The sequence below is a fragment of the Poecilia mexicana genome, unplaced genomic scaffold, assembly GCF_051168715.1.
Source record: "Poecilia mexicana isolate PSO_F unplaced genomic scaffold, ASM5116871v1 scaffold_1, whole genome shotgun sequence".
NCBI lineage: Eukaryota > Metazoa > Chordata > Actinopteri > Cyprinodontiformes > Poeciliidae > Poecilia > Poecilia mexicana.
Genome location: NW_028263370.1, coordinates 8191342 through 8208337, shown reverse-complemented (window position 1 = coordinate 8208337; position 16996 = coordinate 8191342). Strand labels below are relative to the sequence as shown.

Below are 16996 nucleotides of genomic sequence, written 5' to 3'. Positions count from 1 at the left end.
TCATTTCCCTTTTTACGTTAATCTGAGCCAGCAAATGCCAGAAAAACCTGATAACTCACCAAACATCAGTCACATCACTGAAGGCCCAGCACCACAACAATGTTAATTATGATTACGATGAAGTGGCTCACTACAGGAAGATAGTCAAAATCCTATTAAAACAGCCCTGATTACATTATTTATTTTGATCCTGCATCTGACAGAGGTAATTTACAAAACATTTGATTCTCATTTGCACTCAGATACAGCAGATAAATGTGGGATTTTTCACAATCCAACGTGGCATTTGAGTATGACAGCACACAGATGTGCTCCACATTATTCTCATTGATTTATACGCTTGTTTGTTTTGAACCGTAATACAGACACACGCACACAAAAACAACACAAACAGGAGGGCCGTCGTCAGCCTTCATAGCTTATATTAATAAAACAGTTTGTGCCCCGAGAGAAGCTGTCAGATTTAAATCGTTGCTGATTTAGTGGGGTGAAGTGACCGTGAGCATAAAATTGACTTAAATCAATAACAAATCTGAGTGTGAGCGGTGAAATAATGAAGAAAGGTAATCTCATCCTTAAACTTTATGCAATTCTAAGAATTAGGTCTGCTGTGGCAATACAAGATCTCCAGAGCTACATTTATCTTTTTGTAAATGAGCAACAAATGCTGAATTAAAATATATGGCAGCTAACAATACAAATATAGCACATTTGACGTGATGACATCTAGCAGGTATATTTCAAAAATATACCTGCTGTTCCTCCAAATCTGTGAAAACTACAAGTCATATAATCAATGTCACGGTATAATATATGTGTCTCCTTTATGGTTATGACATCAGAATCCACCTCAAGATAAAGAAAATGTTAATGAAGCCATCTTTGGTTTTCGCCGATGACTTTTTCTTTCTCTTCCCACTTGTTCTTAAGATGTTTTATCTTCTTCAAAAACAGTTGGGACCAAATGGGCCGACTAAAAGCCTAACTCCTCTCGAGGGTGTCTGAATCTGCCCGACCGTGTTTTCATTTGGTTGGAACTCCCACTGGTTTCAGGTCCTGCATTAAAATATGGACTGCATTATAACACATATGGAAAACCCAAGGCACTGTTGTTTTCTATGCATAAACTCCACTCGACAAAGCACAATGTCTTCTATCAGTGTTATGCAGGTGAGAATCAGCTGTACTAGACCTTCATAACTAATAATGGTGGTAATCTTAGTGACTGATATGTGAAAGTATGCGTGGTAGAAAATATGGGTCAGTTGGGATCAATACCCTCAACACAGTATTATATCAACATCCCAATTTCAAGTATTACTAATATTGTGCAGCCATACTTTCAAAACTGATCACATTCATCTAACATACCTATACTTGTTAGCACGTACGGTTTTGCTATTGTCTGCTTAAAGTTTAATCAATCCAAGTGCTTCAAATTTTAAACTAGAAATTACAAAATGCATGCGTGTTCATTATCAAATCCGTGATAAGGAAAGTTTAGCTCAGCCAAAATAGGAGGCAACCAAACAAAGCACATTCTTGTTAGCAAGCTGCAGATTAAATCACTCTCATCTTGTTCTTGATTATCCTGCCTGCATATAAGCAAAATGGTGCCACAATGGTGTGCTGTGTGCTCCCTCTGTGCTTTTATTACCAACTTTTGTCACCCAACCTGAGGAGCAGGAAACCTTCCCTAAAATGTATGCAGAGGCTCATCTGCTGGGATTTAACCACCACTTGACCCAGAACAAGATTGTGGCTTATTTAATGGCCTGATCATTTCAGTCTTGAATGGCTGAAACAAGAAAACTAGATCATGAATGAGAAAATGCAACAAAACGCAGAGAACAAAAAAAAAAACAGTGAAAACTCTTCTAGCAGCTGCAATTTTGTGTGTGTATGCATCTGAGTCTCTGCTTCAGTCCTGTGCATTAAAATTGGATGCAGAGCTCTTCTTGTTAATAACGACATGGGACTCCGGGGGATTTCCCAGCCTTTTCCCTCGGGGGCCTTTTTAGACTCCCATTCAGCCCGCATCAGGGCCCGCTGGCCGATCAATGACTCCTGATTAATCCATTTATCGGGTCGGCAGTGAATGAAGGTTATTAAACCTGTGGTGAACATCGATCTTCCCGACTCGTTCTGTCACTAGCAGAAAACAGGAGCAGGTGAAAAACTGGACTGAAGCTGACAAAGACACCATTAAGCATAAAATGAGAAAAATCTGGGTTTAATCCCACCATTTTCTACCAGTTTAACCAAATCAGGCTTGATTTATGCTCATGTAAAATTCACAGAGGAGAAACGCCAAAGGCTCATTGGCCAAACCTGCAAATCAGCATATAAATAAAAGTTTATGAGAGCAGATATGTTAATTTATACATAAAAAATGTAATCTCAAAGCATCTTATATGACAACTGTCCCACGTAATCAGTTTAGATCAGTTTATTATGTCAGTCTGTAAAATATATATGTATGCATTTAAGGAAAACCAGCTTTCTGCATGGAGGCAGTGACTTTGTCCCTTTCCATTCATTACTGGGCAAGCACGTGGTCACAGTGCAAAGGAACAACTCAGGAATCCTTCATCATGGACATATCGGGCAATAAAATCAAAACGTATTTTATTGTCTTGAGAGTTCCTTACGACACAAGTAGGGAATTAAGGAGGCCAAACTAAACCAAAAACTAAAGACTGACTCCATTATTTTCATATGTAAGAACACCAGATCAGTCTCATCTTTCAGGGAGATGGTTATTACCCCATACATCCAAAGATGTATTCTTTGTACATCTTTGGATGTACAAAGAACAAAATGTGAAATTGTGTTAAAATATCCAATTAACCAAATCTCCCTGCGAGAGGTTGCTCAGGGGCTTTTTCCACAAAACTGATTACAATGCATCTTTGTGTCTCTATCACAGTGAACTCTGGTTCTGCCACACAAAGCTGGTGCGAAACTAGAACCAGTTTGCTCCCAGACTATGAAAATAGGGGCACAAATTGACAAAGAGGCAAACAGACCGGGAGCACATCTCACCGTTAACAAAGAAGACCGAGGAAAGACTATGCTAAGTTTTAAAAATGGTCCGAGTCATGCAAACAATACAATTTATGAAAATCCTACAGAGGTATAAAATGTGCAAGCTTCACCAAGCAGCATACATAATTTAAGGACCATCAAAGCCAGAGTCAGAGCTGCATTCAGTATTCTACTCAGCAACTCTTCAGCAGGACGGGAACTTGCTTTGATCTGAAGCTCTCGCCGCTTAAAACCCAAACACTCTCTGCTATAACGCAACACGCAGATATAAAAATCACTACTATCTAATTATTATCAGCAAATTGCAAATACATTTGTGTCCCTGTGACTGGAAGTCCATACACTGCCTAATGAACTCTGTGAACCCGATTGAATTCAACTAATGATGCAGCACAGACCACCGGCCTCATTTCCACATTATTACAATGGGCTGAATATTGATGACCTATCGATTTCATTATTCTGAGGTAGAAACAACATGTGTGAAAGCAAGAACAGAGGAAAGTGAGCGAGCTCTAAATGAGCTCCTGTTGCTCCGAGAGATAAACAACCTGAAGATGCAGAAGCGGGGAAAAAAAACAGAAAAATAATGAGATCATGCTCAGCTAATTACATATTCTTAGGCAGTTTTAATTTGGTACCAATAAACTTAAGCCCATCGGAAATAAAAAAAAATAGGAATCTGAGCAGTTTTACTTTCAAATCAAGGTTTACATTTGCTTCTCATTTCTTAAACCACCATGTTGAAAGGCACATCCTGTGGTTGCTGGAAATATGTCTGTGTGTTTAAGAAAATTAAGTAATAAGTTTAACTAACAATTCACATTTACAAACATGACAAAACATGTAACTGACACTTGAAGTAAAAAAATAACAAACCTTTCAGAACAAAGACCTACAACATTGTCTAATATCTACTGCTGTTAAAATAGTTTGATATATATATTTTAAGGAAATGAGAATAGCATTTATTACCTTTATGTATTCTTATTTTAATTTCTATAACTAGACTCAAGAAATAATATAAATAAATTAAATTCAATAAATTCAGCAGAGATTTCCAGGTTCAAAAACCAACTTGTATTAGTCAGTTAAATATCTGGTTAATTACTGGGACTATATACTAACCAACTTTACATTTAAAACTCATTAACCTCTACAAGACTGATGTGTGATACTCCTTTATTTTCCATACATTTTTCTGTTATGATGACTGTTCAATCTTTCTCTAATTTAATCTGCACTCTGATTCCAGCAGCTACCTCATTGTTGAAGTGTTGGTAAATAGCTTTCCTCCTCCTTATGTGGAGCAGAGCTCTGTTTAGGTTACATTTCTCGATGCAGTGATGGACTGTGTAGTGAGGTAGGGCCTCACTGAGGTACAGTTGGGCCCCTCTGGCGATATTGATTCTGGTAGTGTGACGGTTTCTCATGCAGTGCTGCCTGAGGGCTTGGAGGTCACACATGTGTCTAACAATGGTTCCAGGTCTTAGTGCCTTACACACTGACAATCCCCCAATCTCCCCAAGTCCTTTTGCAACTGACTGCACTTCAAATGTGGGAAGATGTGTTTCTTTGTAACGCATTGCCACCGATTACATCAGGGACAAGGATGATAGTTTCCGACCAAAACTTTTGGTGACAATCGGATTTAATTAGGTCGTGTAGTGTGTGTGTGTGTGTGTGTGTGTGTGTGTGTGTGTGTGTGTGTGTGTTGTCTGCATAATCCAAGACAGAACAATTAAAACTGAGACTTAACATGGAGTCAAAGCAGCATTTCAAATCAATATGGATGATTTTTCTTTCTTCTCGCTGTCTCAATTAAATTAGCTTTTAAAATGAAAGATTCCTCAAATTTGAAGAGAAAGAGTGATGCCAAGCAACTGGTGTGCACAAGCACACAAGCCCTCTTTCTTTATCTTTAATTTTGCTCTCTAGGCTTTTTCAAGGTTTTTTTCTTGTTCAGGGTCAGATCGTCACATAAATTTTGAAGTCATTCCTTTGATTTGACCCCTTTTAAAAACAATTGCATATTGTTACATTCACGAGCAGCTTAATCAATAAATAACTAAAGCAAAAATAAAACTGAATATGGGTATTGTGTCAAAGACAATCATCTAATTGGATCTACAAGCACACACAGCTGAATGGAGCTCGTCACCCAGACACTTTCATAGCAGTTTGGCAATACGGCAAGAAAAACGAGCCCCTGCTAAAGCTGCCTCTGGCCGTTCTTAAATCACCACTCAGGCAGCTCAAGACAATTTGCGCCGTCATAAATAAAGCCAGCATTGTGGGACCACAGGAGGTTGGGTGCAGCGCTGACATCAACGACTACACATAAAATGTGAGTTGGATACCCCTTCCTATTCTTTCTAAAACAATGATAGTGGACGAATTCAGTGTTACAGACCTCTTGTTTGCTTCCTCTTCTCCTCAAAACTAATTGTGCTTACTATTATTTATGCCTCAAAAGGGGAGTATTATGCAAAATCAACTTTTTTGAGCTTTATGTCGTGTTGAGTCCTCGAGTTCCTGTAGCAGCCATTCGGCGGTGTCTTAACGCCTGTTCATACAACGAGACGCCTATTTACCCAAAACTCTTAGAGCTTCAGTCGCCAGCCGAGAGAGTGAGCGGATAACAGGAAGGCTGAGCGCAGTAGAGCAAGATTGCTTAGGGTATTTTTCTCTCATACTTTAAACCTCTGTCATGGAACATGGTAGATTTGGAAATGTTTGCAACCTTCTTCAAATCTTAGTAAATCTAGTAAATAATCAACATTTACTAGGGAATACACACTATTGCAGAGAAGCAGCTAACAGACGTCTAATTAGAGGATCTCGTTCTTAAATCTTAAGAGCATCTGGATAAACAAACAGCGCTTCATCTATATAATACATAAAACCAACTGACACTTTGATGAAAATGATCATTTCAGTTTTGTCTCTACTTCACTAGTTAACCCAGAACCATGACAGCGGTGGCTTGACTTCAACGCCCAGTGCAGAGCAAAGGAAAGAAACCGGGTGGCAGTGATGGAAACATTCGCCACAGCAGAGACTGCTAGACTGTAGCAGGTGATCTTACAAAGAGCCAAAATGTCTCAGTTTGTAACAACCTTCAGCTGAGATCAATCATGCTTCTGGTTTGATGTGAAATCTTTCAGCCATGTTTACTGTGAGAAAAAGACAGATTCAAAGTGATCTTCAGAAGTTAACATAATCAGTTCATTATGCTGGTTTCTTTTAAACTCGGAAAAAAAATATCCCCAATACATAGTTCGATTCTTCATCAACATTTACTTGATATTTTCTATTAAAACCCGCACTCTCAGCTGAAATTAGGGCTGACCTTTGACTCTGTTGCACAACACTGATAGTGTTCGGCTTTTCTGACTGAAAACTCTTCTCAGAATTGCTTTCACTAGTTCAGCAAGTGCACACACAGGCATGCTTCAGCACAAGCAGCTCACACACCAACGCGGCAAATGCACAGACAAGTCAATTGCTTTTTTTTTTTGTTTGTTTTTCTACAAGCCTAACAGGGGAATATAGACAACACTGACCAATGAGGCAAGTAATGGTAAAACCTCTGAGTCGTCTTCTGTGTGTGTCTGAGAGACCTTTGATTTCCCAAAGTGCAGAACATCACTGAAAGCCCACTCATAAGCCTTCTGCTGCACGCTGCTCTCACCAGGCTTAACTTCTAGTTTATCACTTCACTAGACATAGTAGCCCTTGCAGATAATAGCCATCATTTCAAATCAGCCAGAGCATAAGCATATTCTCCTGATAACCGAGTCCAAACTCTAAAAAGCAAAAAACTTTTTTGTGGGAGGTTTGCCTGAATCACAACAGCAAAACCAAAAGGTGAAAATTACAACCCACCGGCCTTGATCGTCATTTAGGTTTTCTGTTATCAAATGTGTCCTCTCAAAAACATCTCAAACGTCTTTTAAAAAAAAACAAAAAAAAAAACATCTGAACAGTTTCAGAGCACTCTTATTGCATTTACTCGTTAAATCAAACTCAAATCACTCTTGCATAAAAAGCTCTTGCGCACCCAGCCCCACATTTTCAAGAAATGTGTCGACTTCTCACAGGTTAATAAATGCAGGTCTGTGGTCTGAAAATGCCCCGAGCAATAAAAAAAAGAAAGAATGTTACAGAGTAGATTTAGCATAACTTTTTGATAGGAAAGTCAATTTCCCTCTGCCTTTATTACCTCTTTTGAATCAATAGCGGCCTCACATTTAATGATATCTTCATTTTCCCTGAGCTCGACACTTCTGCGGGTGCCGTGTCGTTTAATTCAGCTCGTGTCCTAACAGCAGGCGCGTGTTAAATTTTCATATCGGCTGAATTTCTACAATAGGTGAAGAGTTTTCAGGGCCATGTATGACTAAGTGACACTTGCCATCATTATAATGGTAGCACCCCGTAGCAGAGAGGCAATTCAATAATCGAGTTAGTAGCTGAGCAGTGGATCAAACGACAAATCATGAAGGAGAGCTATGAGGTTTCACCTTTAAAACGCTGGATAGGTAGCCTCCAGCAGAATGAAATGAATTAGCACTTTAGTAACGAAGCAGAAAGACAATGATGAGCCAGTGTCCTGGTGAAGAAGAGCTATCCGTTTAAACACAGACAGAAACTTTTAATTTAACTGATGGAACGAACACATGTGGGACTGGACAATAACACCACCGCCCTTGCAAATGCTAATTCCAAAGGTATTATTGGTATCTGTCGATCTTAGTTCAAAAGCTAAGCGCTTTTAGACCGAGACATAGCAAAGAACAAAGAACACGGCAATTAGTGATCCTCCAAGGCGCAGGTAGGTGAACCTTGCTACTGCAGAGCAGACAGATATCGCAGTTTCAGGTCTGACAGAGAAAAGGGAAATAAAAGTGTTCCGACATGTCACGATTTCACTCTGCGGTTGGTGCTCATTTTATTAAAAATGTTTACTTATTTTAGTCATGCAATTATAAATTCTGGCTCTGAAAAATCTACTCATCCTTGATAAACTGCCAAGTTTCCGTAAAAAACAAAAAAAGACTATTTCAAAACATTTTCCCAGTACATCGTTACATTTACTCTGAAAGAATCAACAGAAAAATAAACAAATGAAGGACAAATCTGAAATTTCTTTTAAAAAAATCTAAGTGACTTACAGTAACTGTGCAAAAAACTCAACTTATACTTTAGTAAAGCCCATTTTGATTCAATTTTAGCATTCAACATGTTCTGTCAGACTCAAATCTGGCTGGGCTATTTCAAAACCATACCACTCTCTTGTAGATTTTGCTGTCTTCTTGGACATATGATGATGATGATTAAAAGATACGTTACAGTGGTAATAAAATGTTAATATTTATCTATATTGTTAAAAAGCTTCAGATCCAACTAAAGAGAATTAACAAGAGAGTTCAATGCCAGTTCAATGTTACACTGTGGCCGCCATCCGACTCTGGTGAGAGGGTTGAGGATGACGGTGTCAGTACATTGTGCTCTGACTCTACCCACCATGCCACCTGCACCACGTTTCTTTTGTTATTAAAACTAATATACTATGTAAAGTTTAATAATAAAAATCTGAATCAAAAATATCATGCAACAAAGTAGAGGAAGGAAATTACTGATAAAATGATTAAGTTTCAATAAGATCCCAGTAATACAGACTGTCTCACTGTCTCCATCCATCATAAAAAATGTTGTTTATTGTTCCAGATTGAGTAGCGGACGAAACCCAAACGTGTAATTTGAATTTCGAAAATACTACTACCATATCTGCATATTAGTTTGTTTCTTTTAGTTTCAGAGATGTTTAAACCAGTAAATTATCATTATCTGTTAGTGAATTCCTCTTTTTCAGAGTTGCTCTCTGAAAATGAAAATGAAACCTTCAAAAGTAAAAACAGCTTCTCTCTCTGGCCCTGCTGGCTCGATGCAGACATTAACAAGCTAAAGGTTTACCCTGTCTTTCATCCTCCAGCTCTGTGCCAACGCCTTGGAGCCCTCGATCTTCTCCAAGTGCCTTTTCTTCATGAAGGTCAAAGGAAGTTTCCAGTCATTCATGTCTGCCTCCTCTTCCTCAGTCAGCCCCACAGCCGGGGAATGAAGCAAATCTGAGTCCATTTTCATCAGGGCCCTGTATGGAGTTAAAGCCAACAAATGGGATGAGCTTTTGTGTATAGAACAGTTCTAGAATATGTATATTTAGTAAATAAGCATAAGAATAATAAGTCAAAAGTATGATTAAAATAGACTTGATGTTTGCTGGTGCCAGATCTGGACAGACCCAATCATATTCTCTGCTGTGGCCACTTTTCCACACTTCACCTAAAACCAAATGTTAGTATTCCTCTAAAAAATCCCTATTAAAACAGACGTAATACTTAAATATTTACCAGAAATTTGATTTCAGTATCTGTTATTCAGTCAAAACTTGGACGAGCTTCCTGACATGAAGTCACCACAAAGCATGTGAGTGCTAAAAACAAACCACCAGGCTAAAGGACATTATTGCACAACAAGGCCGGAGCTAAAATGACTTTAGAGCCACGTCAACATACAGCTGTTTAAACTGGACAGTGGATCACTAATAATAAATCTGTCAAATCTGAACGTAATCACAGCTGGGTCATGGATCCTTTGAAGTATGGCGCAAAGTAAAAATCACAGAAAAAGACAGGAATTTAAAGGTTAAGATAAGACTGCAGACTAAACCTTTTGGCCAATCAAAAACTTTCTGCCTTTCTTCTGAGCAAGGAAAAGAAATGCAGGACTCGGTATTTAAACACAGCTCTTTTTTAAAAGAAATTATTTTAGAAATTTACGGCCTTTAAAATTAATTCTGAAAAAAATGCTACAGAAGCCAGACCTGAAGAATCATTAAATGTTATTTAAAAAAATAATGCGGATACAATTTCTTACTGAGGGGCTGCTGTATCAAAGAATTGTAACCTTTCTAATAAATTGTCCACATTTATTAGAAAGGAATATTTAAAGTAATTTAGTTCTTTCAGCTTATTCTCATCTCTTGGCTCACAGTGTCACATTTTCCCAGCTTGCTTTAGAAATGACCTCAAGCAGTCTAAATGTAAAATATTTGCACACTAATAAAAGTTATTACCACTGTCTGCTGAGTTTTGACTTTACAACCTCGCATTGTTTATATAATGATAAAGTCATATTATAAAACCTCCTGCTTAAATAAAAATGTCAACTGACACCAAACCAACATTTGGCTCACAATTACAGTGCTTTGCAAACTCCTCGTCCAAAATGGGACAAATATCACACAACCAACTAACCCGTCAATCATATACTGTATGAAATTGTATCTAGGTCTTTCTGAGCATGGATGAAATGTTTTCTATTGACATTAATGGCTGAATTTTTTTTATGAAGCCACATGAGTCATTGGGGCATAAAATTCCTGAATTGATGTTGAGTCTAGATATGTGTAGACTCAATATGCATGTAGCGAGGTCATTCAAAAAGCTGAATTACCTCCTTAGCAATATCAGCAGCTTTCGCAAAGGCCTAGTCATTAACAATTCATTTGAATCAGGTGTGTTGGAGCAGGGATGCATCCAAAAACTGCAGGACAGAGGCATTCTGGGACCGAAGTTGCAAATTGTCTGTAATGCTTTGCTATTACAGACGATTTGCTTCCTCTGCTTCTCTTGAATGTAAAAACAGAAACCATAAAAACTATAGACGCAGGTTGTCTTCATTAGAAACTAAACATCACACATCCAAGCATTGCAATGTTGCCCCATGATTATTTTCTTCATAATTATTAGAAATATATATTTCAACTATTAGAGTTGCACAATATATGAAACCACAACTGTTTGCTGAATATTAATGTGCAATACCATAATCACAAAGAGCTGCATGGATGCTATTTTTTTAAAGACTTAAATAATAATGTATTTATGCCAGTAACAGATATTTATTAATGTGACCAAGATCATAAAGTTGATTGAGATTAGGTGGGGACATTGTGACGATGAAAAACGAACAGCATTTGTTAGTTGTGAAAGTACATTAGAAATGATTAGTTATCAGAGACAGAGTGGAAGTAGATAGGTGTGAAAATACAAAATGTGGATTTAACATGGAAACATTAAAGAAGAGAATTGACCTCAGAAACCTCAAATGGCAGCCAGAAAACCAAAGAAGATAAACCATCAAAAAAACTTAAGTAATACCAAAGACCAATTGTTAATACATAAATTACCTAAAAGCTTGTCTGTAAAACTTAAGACTTTGTTGGTGGTCACACCTAATAAGAAAACTTTCTGTCAAATGACTTCAGCAATCTTAAGATAAATAATTTAATGTAATCTGTTTCCCATTTTTCTATCAGGCAAATACAACTTGAAGATGTCATGACGTTATTCCGGCTGTCCGAGACACATGTGAGATCCCTGCTGTTGGGGGTCATATGTGCCAATGATCATCTCCTGCTAAAACTTTGCCAAACAAAAGCTGCAGGCTGCATCCAGTTAGCTCCACTAGCCGGCTAACTCAACAGCTGCTCCGCACCGGTGTTGCTCTGACAGCCGCTATCAGCTGTCCAAACGCTATTTTAAACCCCTCCGTGTGGATCATACAGCAACACGAGCTGAGAGATAAATGAGCAGAAGCAGATATGCAGAAATGTCGCACAGTGTTGTTAGCGAAGAGTGCAGATGCATACCTTGGTGCGGCGAGATTATCAACCCTGGATGGGGAAGAAGCTCTCCGTCTCCGGACGATGACAGACACGGTGGCGCAGATAATCCTTGTCAGGAAACTGTAGGGGAGCGTCCAAAGCCGGTACAGGAGGTCGAACCCGTCAAAGGCGAGCTGGACGGGTGCGTGTTTGCAGGGGAACCTGCGGTTCCTCTCCCCGGGGCTCTTTGCTATGGGACGGGGCTGGAGACGAGGCCCATCTTCACACGGACAGTCTGCCACAGCCACGCGAAGAGACGGCCACACTTATCGATGACGGGGGTCCCGCGGGGTTGTCCTGCAAACCAGCGACCCAAGAAGCTGATTTGGCTTGAAGGTTTTCTTGAAAACTACACACAGACCCGAGAATATCTCCGGAGAGGCACTTCTTCAGCACTTCAGCAAGGGCGCAGCCATGTTGGGTTAGACCCAGAATGCACCGAAGCTGCCGTAAAACGTCAGCGCCGTTTCCTGTCACGCACCAAAACAAACACATACCAACTGACAGACCAACACGAATTAACACTCAATTGTCAACTTGTTAAGTGGAAAAAATAACAAAATTAAATAATAAAAAAAAAATCTCCTGAGTGTGGCATGCCTTTGAGGCCTTCCCATTTTATTATGAGTGCTCTAAATAAAACCCAGTTCAACTACCTTTAGTATAAATGCGCTGTTCTCTGGAGGCTTCAGAGAAATCAATCATGAAGACCAAATAGCGCACCAGAAAATTCAGGGATAAAGGTGTGGAAAATTTTAAAGCAGAAAAACGTGTCCCAAGCTTGAACAACCACTAAGCATAGTTTAATCCCTATTCTGATAATGGGTTAAGGGGGGCGGGGGTGACTATGGCACAACTCTAAACTATAGCTGGAGAAAAAATTGCAAGTTTATTGTTGAAGCAATATTACTGTCAGCAATATCGCAAAGAACAATCTGTATTGACTGGAAACATATGGGTGGTAGCATCATGCTGTAGCTTTTCTACTGCAGGGACTTGGGAGCTGCTCAGATTTGAATAAAGGAAAGCTCTGGAAGAAAATCTGGATAAGACTTGAGACCAAGGCAGTCTTATCCATGACTTGGCAGGATGATGACCTCCTTTGGTAGAACTCAAGGAAAGTTTGTAGCTTTAAAGAGAATTTTTTGTTGTTAATAAGCTAAATAAGAAAAGCAAAAAAGATGTGAAAATCCCTGACTTTTATTATGGTACTATTTTAAAATACTATTTCAGTGTGTTTAATATTTAAGTATTTTTAATATTTGGAAAGTTTGGTGTTCAGTTGGGTGCTTTGGAACTATGGGTCCATGTCTGGGCCATAAATGGTTCAGGCAAAATCCAAAAGTGAGTGTCTGGATGTGCACAGCCAGAAAACAAATAATTCTAAAACTCTATGTCCATTGTTTCCCTTTTGCTTCCACATTATCAGCCACTTTATTTTTGTCTTAACATAACAGATGAGAAAAAGTTCAAATTGGATAAGTACTTTTTACAAATTCATGCGCAGTAAAGAGATTAAAGTAAAAAGTGAGGAAGGGCAGTCTGTATGTCTTCTAGTCAGGGCAAAGGCTGCAAAACTAAATGGGTGTCATAAGATAACTAAAAGCACCTTGATTTTAAAGATATATTTGTGCTTACACTTAAAATTAGGCAGACTTGTGCCTATGACAACAGATTAAAACAGAGGACTCATTTATTCTCTGTCTGGGTCAAGTGTTTTAAATTTTTTTACTCTAGAACAATAAGAAAAAAGGTGCAGTACATGATTCAAAAAGAGCAAACCTTTAAATAAACATGTTTCATAAAAGAAAAGAAACATTTATATTTAATTTCTATGAAAAGAATTACCTGAACACCCAAATTCTACCAGGGTGTGTAAACTTGTGTTGTTCTACTAGTATTTTGGCATTTTTAAGCCTAACAACAGAAGATCAAACTGATTTTGTTGACATTTTTTGAAGTTTTTTTTTTCTCAAGCAAAAACCTTAAAGACACATTGCAACAGAAAGACACCACCACATATATGATGCTCACATGACATTTCTGCTTGTTAGCAGTTGATTTTCTTGTGTGGATTTGATTAGCTGTTAAATGTTGGCAATTGTAAAGTAGTTTCTATACACTTTAAGTGAACTTGTTTCAGCTGTTTTTCTTCCACTACTTGATGCATATTGATTGCATACAGGTTTGTTTTTTCTCAGAGCCTGCGTGAGTCAGGTGAGCAGCGTGTTTACATGCGCTTTGACACTTATTTCTCAAGCAGCAGGAGCTGAAGGTTTGGTTACTGAAAGGTGACCTGTTGAGAGGAGAAAGCTGCTGCGTCTGCATCCTCAAGCAAAATGTAGCAGCAGACTTCATGTACTCGCTCAGGTGGTCGATCATGACTGCACAGAGTGCCGTTTAATTGAGAGAGTACAATCAGCGTGTTTACCAGTTTGTTCTCAGTCGATAAAGAAGTTTGCTCTAAGGCCTTGATGAATTTCATTAAGCACGGCGCAGTCTATCTCAGACACTAATGAAACACTGATGACCAGCAGCTTTCGCTGGGCTGTCAGTGGCAGTGGGAAATGTGAAAATCCAAGACGGATGGGGAATCAAAATAGGGGGGAAAACGGGGAAAAACCTTCGACACGCCTGTTGGTTTGGAGCTAACTCATACGTACATTTGACCTCATTTGTTCCTGCTGCCTTCCAGGCCTCAGTGTCTGCCTCTGCAGCAGGAAACCAATCCAATCACTTGGGTGCAATAGAGGTAGAGACCCTGGGTTGGCTGAAAAGGAACTAAAGGGGAGCTTGGTCTCCTTTCCTCATTCTTATTCACTCTCCTGTCACACAGTGAACAGCATGACAGCCATGCTGGATGCTGGAAGCTCTCGTTAAATAAGACAGGAGCAGGAGAGGCTAAAAGTCCTGTTTCCTCTGATTGATTGCTGCAAGGCAAGTGAGAGAAAAGAGTGATAAATGAATTCAACCGGGTTGGTGTTCATATGAAGAAGCACTGTGTTCATATAATCCACCAGTGGGCTACAAGAAACCAGAGACACTAGAGCTGTAAAAGAGCATCAATCTTTTTAAAGGATGTATCTCCACTCAGCTCTGTCCAAAGACAATAAATCAGCGAGTATTAAACTGTTTTGGAGACACATTCTCAATAAAAAAAATAAAAAAAACGACTTTCTGTTTTTAATGAGTAATACTGAATTTTTTTTAATGGTTTTGTATTCCATATGAAAGGTCAGAAACCAACCAAAAATAGCACACAAAGACCAATGTTAATTAGGCTCACAATTTGTATTTTTATGCCATGTTTACAGAATATTGATAAAAAAAAAAAAACATATTGCTTCTGTGATTAATGCTTTGTGGTAGCTTAATGATGATAAGTTGTCATTCTCTGATGGGCTCCGCAAATAACTTTAGCACTGAAAATTCAAATTCTCTATTTTTTTTATTTTTTATTTTTTTGCAATCAGTTTGAGAATATTCTTTGTATCCAACCTGTATGAGCTTCTGTCATTTTATGATTAGTGAAGGGCAATAATCTTAGTTTGCAAGGCTAGTAGGAACATAGAGGGTCTTCAAACATATTGACTTAGAGGGGCTGAATACTGATGTACAGAACACATTTTTAGTCTAAAATAAACAAAAAATTAATTTCTTACCATTTCGCAGTATATTGATCGCTATATTGATCTTTGAGCAGAATTCTAATTTTTGTGTTGTTAATGTGACAAAATGTGAAAGGTTCAAGTGTATTTATTTGCAAAGCACACATATACACCTGGGTTGTATAGCTGCCTTGCGTCCAGAAGGTTCTGGGTTCGAATCCCTTCCTAGGAGCACTCTGCTTGAGGTGCTGCATGTCCTCTTCAGGCACATTTAGATTCTTTCGAAGAACCCCAGCCTCATCACAAATACATGCATGTTGAGTTCTCCTAATTTCCTGTTGCTGTTGTAGGTGTCTCCTGTCCCAAAGCATAATTTTCTCAGGAGTCCACTCTAACCTGTTACAAAGCAAATCTAAAACAGATGCTATCTTAGAGTTCCAAGGTTTAAAGTATAAATGAGCTGGCATACAAGGTTACATAATTATTTAAAGCCAACCTTGAATGTACAAACCCACACATCACAGATTTTACTATGTCATTAATTATTAAATAAAGATGAGGCCAAAGTGAAAACGAGTTGCACTGGAAAAAGGCCTTGTACATGTACAAAATACATGAAATCTCAGAATTTAATGGAAATTATTTAGTTTTTCAATGTACATTATTATCCTTGAAAGCTTACTTTCGTCGTCATATCTGAGAAATTTTGATGACTATGGGGAACCTGGTACCAAAAAAGACACCAGAATAATTAATCTTGGTTGATGAAACCGAACCAGTTCTTTCTGATAAGAAAAACACTGTGTGGGGAAAGAAATAATTTCCTAATAAATTGTATTTTGTTTTAATGTGGTAGTTATTAATTTGACAACTGAGTAGATTTAGAAAAGAAAAGGTTGTTAAACAAAATGCAACATTATTCATATTTGAGTATTCAAACACAATAAAACAAAAATATAAAGGCACTTAGAATTTTGTTGTGTATTATAATCTGTTAGTCTTTTCAGTAATACTCAAATTAAAACCAAAAACATATAGCGCATTGATATGAACAAAGAGAAAGCTTCTTTATTTGCTTTGTCAGAAACCATGGAAAAATTGTTAAAATTTGCACTTTTGCCAGGTGTGCATAGATTTAAGGGCATAATCTGAAACATTAAGTCATTTTATAACGTTTTTATTTTGCGTACAACCACTTCTCTACTGTTTCTCTTACAAACAAGTGTCAAAAATGACTTAATAAAATCTTCAAAAGCTACTACTACTTAATGAATGTTCCATACAGACTGACAGAATAATCAATATCAATTTAGGAAACCATTCATTCATGACAACATTCTGGCATCACGAGCTTTGATCAACGAGTTCATATGGAGAAATACTGTAGCCTGTCAGCTGCTTGAATCTGCTGGTTGTTTTTTTCTCAACAAATATTGAGATTAAGACGTCAATGATTTTTTTTAACTGTGTTTCAGGTTGAAATAACAGTTAATGTCAACAAGTTAAAAAAAAAAATAACTGAACGCCCAAGTCATTTCCACAAAGGGTGGAAAAATGTACAAAACTGGTCAAAGATAATCTTACATTCACCTAAACTTTTTCTAAATTA

The 16996-nt window shown here is 38.0% G+C and overlaps 1 protein-coding gene across 4 annotated transcripts in view; it reads right to left on the bottom strand.

Moving 5' to 3' along the window:
• rptor (regulatory associated protein of MTOR, complex 1) overlaps positions 1-12604 on the bottom strand; it is a 143173-nt gene extending 130569 nt beyond the window's left edge. For 3 of the 4 annotated variants that reach the window (XM_088003681.1, XM_088003691.1, XM_088003684.1), the window contains exons 1-2: positions 11765-12604; positions 9028-9202 (exon numbers count right to left, since the gene is read on the bottom strand). In XM_088003681.1, coding sequence (XP_087859807.1) covers positions 9028-9195 — 168 coding nt within the window. In that variant the 5' untranslated portion in view covers positions 9196-9202; positions 11765-12604. The remainder of the gene's footprint in view (positions 1-9027; positions 9203-11764) is intronic. The other variant, XM_088003697.1, reaches the window with a different exon arrangement.
• Positions 12605-16996: the final 4392 nt, after the last annotated feature.